Source organism: Gaeumannomyces tritici (genome assembly GCF_000145635.1).
Source record: "Gaeumannomyces tritici R3-111a-1 unplaced genomic scaffold supercont2.169, whole genome shotgun sequence".
Taxonomy (NCBI): domain Eukaryota; kingdom Fungi; phylum Ascomycota; class Sordariomycetes; order Magnaporthales; family Magnaporthaceae; genus Gaeumannomyces; species Gaeumannomyces tritici.
The window spans coordinates 1-6468 of record NW_008804713.1 but is presented as its reverse complement, the minus strand read 5'-3'; the positions used below and the strand labels follow the sequence as shown (position 1 = coordinate 6468).

Below are 6468 nucleotides of genomic sequence, written 5' to 3'. Positions count from 1 at the left end.
AGCGGGTGCCGGAAACGAGAAGGTTCTGTGGGGTGGCCCAAGACAGGGGGTGGCCCAACTCGGGGTGGGTCGACTTAACACCAAGCCACCACCCCTTCTTTCCCCGGGTCGCGTCTTCCTGCCCCTCCAAGCCTTCTCCCAGGTCTGGTCGTAACACAGCATCAGTCGATAAAAATATCCCTAGGCTATGGTTTCAATAATTGCGGAATCACCCCCAGGCTGCACCGGATGCTCGCGCGCCACCCGCTTAATAAGTTCCTCATATTCCGGGCTCCTCGGAAAAATGTGAAACTTGAAGTTGTTCGTATACCTGTAAGTTGTCAGATCGGTTTTTGTTCAGTCGAGGATGGCCGAAAGCGAGGATAATGAGACCGAGGGAATGCCAAAAACAGTTCGGGAACCACCAGGGGCCGGTACGGCACTAGCGGTTTTTTGGTTTTTTGGTTTTTTGCCCCACTTCGTCCCAAAATATCTCAACACCCAGCAACGGGATGGAAAAAACAAATTAATATGTATACGGTTTAAAATAATAAAGATTCTTTTTATAAGCTTCATTTTTATGTCGGGCTTTTCAATCTCGAGAAAAATTTTGGCAAAAAACCAAAAAACCGATAAACCGCTAGTGCCGTACAGGCCCCAGGTATTTTGGGGAACGGCGATGACTGAAACTCCCCGCAACAAAGGGACGCGGCTGAACAAAGCTGCGAAAAGCATACTTACATGATAGGACCGGGTGTCGGATGGAAGCCGTCTACGCCGTCGGACTTTCGCCCTTTTCCCGCCGCCAATCTGGTGATGTTAAACGCCGCCAGGATCTGGGCCATGTTGAGGAAGAGGAGGTTGTTGGCAAAGTGGCGGCCGGGGCAAATCCTGCGCCCGTAGCCATACACGCCGCCCTTTGTGGGGTCGGGCTCGTCGCGGGCCGGGTCTGCGAAGCGCTCCGGGTCGAAGCGGGCCGGGTCCGGGTAAACAGTCGGGTCGTGCATAAACCACCATACGGCCGGCATAATGGTAGCGCCATCGGGGATGCGGAGGCCGCGGTACTCGATCTCCTCGTCGGCCCGGTGCGGCATGCCCATAGGGAAGATACTCCACCACCGCAGCGTCTCCTTAACGATGGCGTCGACGTAGGGCAGGCGCTCCCGGTCTGCCGAGGTCGGGAAGCGGCCACGCCTGATCACGCGGTCGATTTCGGCCTGCGCCTTGCGCTGCACGTCCGGGTACTTAAGCATTGCCAGCGTGAAGGCGGCCAGCGAAATGGAGGTTGTGTCGACCGCGGCGCCGAACAGGCTCGCGGCAGCCCAAACGATGAGATTTTCATCCTCGGGGGCGATCTTGCCATCCGTCCCCTTCACCTCGGACCTTTGGATAAGGAGCGACATCATGCAGTTGCTGTCGATGCCGTACGCGAGCTGGTGCTGAACAAACCGGTAGGGCAGGTGGGCCATGTTGTTTAGGGTCTCCCTGTACGCCTTAGCCTTTTTTTTGAAGGAGGCGCCGGGGAACCAGTCAGGGATGTGCTTCAGGAAGGACATAAAATCCACGGCCCATGAGAAGGGCTTCCCGACCTCAGCAAACTCCGCCATAGCCTGTAAGGCATTGTTAAGTACTGGATCCGGTCCTGTAGGGTTTACGGTATAGCCATATGTTGATTTAAGGGTGGTAACTGAAGCGGTTCTGGTGAGGGCGTCAGTTATTTGGGGCTCGCCATTTTCCCCGAAAGACGTGTCCCGCCCTCAACTCACTTCTGGTAGTGACGCAGCAGATTTTGAGGGTCGTTTAGGATCCTCTCTAGTTGGCGGCTGACCTCGACCTCTTGGGCTTTGTGGTAATGCACAGCGGACGCCGCAGTACCGATGGCGCCATGGAGCAGTGCGCGTTTCTGACGGAAGGCAGCGTTGTATCTGCCAAAGACGACAGAGTTTTCGTAACCAACGAGGTCCTGGGCGAAGGGCATGATCGGACGGCCCGAAGTCTTGGAGGCGGCGCCTTTCCGCTCGAGAAGATCGAGCGCCACCTCCGGGTCGTGGATTATAACTAGCGTGTGGCCCATGATGGTGACGGAGCTGATCGGCCCGTACTTGTCCTTGTGCGACAGCCAATGGGTGTACTCGATCACGCCTAGCTTTGGCATATCACTAATATTCCCCAAAAGCGGGACCGGCTTCGGGCCGGGTGGGAGGGGAAGCGTAGGGCGAAGATCCCAGGCCATCGAGACAACCCAGCGATAAGCGGCATAGGCGGTGACCGGGATGGCCACAAGGGCCCAAATCTGAAACGGAAGGACCGCCAGCAACATCCTGCAGTCTATAAAAACCAAAAATAGACACGGCAAAGTTCAAAATGGATGATGTGGCACGAGACAAAGACCAGGCGAACCCAAGCCTCATCCCTCCTAGGGAGAAAGCGGTAATTATAACGTGGAAATTACTGCCCACAACGGGTGGCTTCCTCCGTTGGAATTTGAATACGCTGGTAAGCAATTCGAAGCTGAACGAGAAGGGGAGCGTGGTGAATTCTTGATAGTAAATGGAGATGCTACCGGCTCTTTTATTGCCACGGGTGGGAAACTGAAGTACGGAGCTGTCGGTAAATTAGGGCCTTTTATAGCAGCGGCAAGGAAAAGTAACACCATACAGACCGTTAGCGAGAAGTTTCTATAACAAACGGATTCTAACGGACATAGCACTACTCGATCGATTACCAAAAGCCATAAATTGAGCTTTGGAAATACGGCGCATCCAGCTCTTCTTAATTGCTACGGTCCGGCAGTAGGAGCCTCCATCCGCTTGCTACCAAAAGAACAACTAAGCCAAAGTCGACACTTTGGCTCAATTGGAGGCTCAAGTACCCTCTGTGAGGCAAGGCTGCACGAGAGGGCACGCCACGCCGTAACATTGATGTGGGATAGGGGCGAGGTACGCAGGTTTGCAAGTTGGCCGTTGCAGCTACTTTGAAATAGGGCAAGTAGATCTTGTGAGAGCCAATGAGGGGATCTTTGAAGTGGTTTGGTAAAGTCTCGATGATGTGTGGGAAGAGATCCCCGCCGGAGGCGGAGGCACGGCGATGTTATGGCGCGGCGCGCCCTCACGGGCTGCCGCTCCACTATTGCCTGGAGTCACGTGATGGCGCGCAACCCCAAAAGGGTCTGCACGCGTCGAGGGTGCTCCGCACCATCTTTGACTTTTTCACTACTTTGTTCTTTTAGCTTTTTAGGTGTTAATATCGAGCCTTTGTGCCGTGCTTTTCTGTCAGAGGTGGCCTGGAGTCACGTGGGTGGCAACTAGTGCCCCACAGCTCTAGGCCTCGCACCGGCCACTAGCCCGCGATTGAGTAGAGTAGCCCAGTAGACAACAAAAATCACTTGGGTGCCAGTCGTCGCGCACCTCCATCATTTTCCCTTCCGCGACAGGCGACTGCAGAGGTAAAGCCTCTGCAGCCCCACTATCTAGCCCTGGGTCACGGGCCCACAATTGGCACTGGCCTGTGAGGCAGGCCGTGCCAACAGTGGATCCCCTCTGCCCATGACAGATCTCCCATTAGCTACTAAAGAATCACTCCTCTGGAGGTGCAAGCTTTCCTAAGCGACGCCATTTCACCTTTGTTCTCTTAGGGCTATCCGCCAGAAATTACTTTCCAAGCACCTGTTATGGCGTGGCGGGCCCTTGCGGACTTCGAGCCATTTGCCCTACCGCAGAGAGGAGTCACATGATCGGAGGTCATGTGACGCCACTCATTGACAAAAGGCATTCGCGTGGCTCTGGTGCAATGCGCCGTTTTCTACTTTTTATAACACCCCAGAGATGTCGGGCATCTCAGCCCATGCTCAGCCTGGCGGCACGAGCACGAGCCGGTGCCAGCTTGGCGGAATGAGCGCGAGTCGCTCCCCAGCCATGTTGAAACTCCGGGAGAGTTCCACAGCGCGGGATCCAGGACGCGGGCCGCCCCTTGGCCGTATCCAAGCGTCTGGGAAGGTCCACAGCGTGGTGGCCAGAGGCCACTACGGCATCATGTATATCTAGGGCCTGCAAGACTCTCTGTAAATGAGTTTGGAGGGCAAGCAACCGTTTCTGTTTCTGTTTTTTCTGTGGAGTGCTGCCAGGCACTTTTGCTGAATACACCACTGCCCTGCACGCTTTCTTTAGACCGTTGGGTAACCTGAACCTCTGAGACCTCCCAGCGAGAACCCCTTTGTTATGGCGCGGCGTGCCCTTACGGGCAGTCGCCCCACAGAGCCCAGATCACGTGACCTCGCGTGCAACAGTGCACGCGTACGCACAAAACAGATCGCACGCATCTGGGTGCTCCGCACCACTTGTTGACTTTCCCACCACTTTGTTCTTTTAGCTGAATTGACGTATTTCCTCTAGCGTTTGAGCCGTAGAGATCTCAACCGTAACACCCTTCCTGTGTACAGCACCTTACATTCTAGTTGCAATGCGAAATATCTAAAAGCTGTCCCATTTTCTAAATACAAGAAAGGGTCGTACAACGGCCCTCTGCTCCCGTTTTATAGAGGGACCATAACATAACGCGGACGCGTTGCTCGGGGCGCTCCGCGCCGAATGCGGAGGCCACACGGCCACGTGCACGGTCCGGTGTGTTGTCCGTCCGGCTCCAGTATGGAGTCCGAATCTAAAGCGCGAAGTCTTCCGGACCAAAGTTTTCCTGGCCTTGGACGTCATTTCCTGTGCGGCCACGAAGTGCCTTTCCAACAATTAGTCTGGCCGTAACAACGTTTCAGCCGCAGTTTTAAATGCTTTCATTCAACGGCTGTTGTCACTTTCGGAGGTGGGTAGATCGTTTCCTGTATATTTTATCAGCATGGCCCTATTATAAGTGGGTGGTTTCCTTACAAAATCGCTTGGTAGTAGTGGTAGGGCTTTTTTGTTAGAGCGAAAAACAAAATGTTGACGTCTAGAGGACGTTGATATCGAAAAATAAACCTCTGCATTATACATTTGGTGGAGGTGAAGCCCGGTCTTTACTAAAGTTTTCCATCTCTTACTTAAATTTTCGCTCGTTCTGTTTTTTCTCCGCTTGCTTGAAGCAGATGGCTGTGAGTTGGAGCATTGGTTTGGTAAGTTTATCACTTGGGACGCGAGGTCTGTAAACAGCGTAGCGTTTTCGTTGCGCGGAAGCTGGTCCATACTTCAAAAAAAGGCTCGCAGATTGAAAGTTTCAGTACCTTTTTAGATATGGGAATGCAGCCCTGTTGCATGCGCCGAGCTAATAGTCTTATTCTTATAGTACTGCCATTATTATAATCGCAATCAATTTTATTACGTTAACCATAAGTAGTGTTAAAAGCTAATAAAGGCTACTATTCTATTTATCTAATTAATGCGACGGTCCCGCCATACGTCTAGTGTTACCGCCATAGATGTGGGGCATATATGGGGCAGACACAGGCATGCAAGCCACACGGATCGCGACAACTTCAGGCGCAGGTCACACAGGCGCGACTAGCGCCTTTTCCTTCCCCTCTCCTTAGTGTTAAATCTTCGTTCATAGCGCCAATGCAAGGCCTTCGTGCCTCCATTAGTCTGGCTATAACAGGAGGCTCCTCCAGCCGAACCGTAACGGCTTTCTGATTGTGATAGGAGTCTCATACACCCAGCGCACACCAAGACAGGGCTGCAGTGTACATCAGGGCACGCCACGCCCTAACACCTGTATCTAGAACATCTGAAGTCGCTAGTGTCAGCCGCAAGGCACTCTGGATCGGCTGCAAGGCATTCTCTCTAAAGGATCTACAGGGCTCATGTACTATAAGGGCAGCCTGTGGCACAGAACCTCTAGAGAGGTAGAGGGAGAATACACAATAATCTTGGTGCTGAAGAAGTCTGACAGCTAGCATGTCTAATGCCCCTAGGAAGGCCAGAGTGAGGCAGCGCTCGCTACAGACGTTAAATAAACCTAACCTAACCTAACTTAACCTATAAGGAGGTAGTGGTATCCGTGATCTTGGATTCTCGCTTACAAAGGCTTTAAATGAATGGTCTAAATTTTCTTCTACATTGGAATCTTTCCAAGGCCTTCTTTCGATTGGCAGCCGTTCTTCAGAAAGCCTATCATTTATAAGTGCCCCACATAACTGACTCGCTTGCCTTAAATATTCAAATAATTTTTCCCTTGCCTCTGGAGATTCATGCTCCCTTATGAATTCGTTGATATTCTGCGGTGTTTGCAGTTCTTCCGGAATAGCACATAGTACAGTAGATTCCACATCACTTCCTTCTTCATTATTAGGATTTAAATCTTTCCACGCCTTGCATAATCTGTGCCATATTTCGCACTCTTCTCGCATTTTCTTGTTGCTTGAACTTAAGGACTCTTGGTTCTCCGTGCGTTCATAAAACAGTACTTTATGATACCGCTGGTAAAACACACCAAGCTTGCTTCCATTACGAATACATTCATATAATCTAGTAATATCTGCTTTTCCCAAGCCATGAGTGGACCGGT

General features: G+C 52.1%; 2 protein-coding genes across 2 annotated transcripts; one reads left to right on the top strand and one right to left on the bottom strand.

Annotated features, from left to right (window-relative positions):
• Nucleotides 1–97: 97 nt before the first annotated feature.
• On the bottom strand, nt 98–2299 carry GGTG_14190 (hypothetical protein; the record flags this gene model as incomplete). The annotated part of the gene is made up of 3 exons (XM_009232117.1): nt 98–310; nt 721–1677; nt 1746–2299. The coding sequence occupies 3 exons, from the start codon at nt 2297–2299 to the stop codon at nt 181–183; spliced, it is 1641 nt and encodes a 546-aa protein (XP_009230381.1). The 3' UTR covers nt 98–180.
• A 1504-nt stretch (nt 2300–3803) lies between these two features.
• Nucleotides 3804–4190, top strand: GGTG_14189 (hypothetical protein; the record flags this gene model as incomplete). The annotated part of the gene is made up of 1 exon (XM_009232116.1): nt 3804–4190. The coding sequence occupies one exon, from the start codon at nt 3804–3806 to the stop codon at nt 4020–4022; it is 219 nt and encodes a 72-aa protein (XP_009230380.1). The 3' UTR covers nt 4023–4190.
• Nucleotides 4191–6468: the final 2278 nt, after the last annotated feature.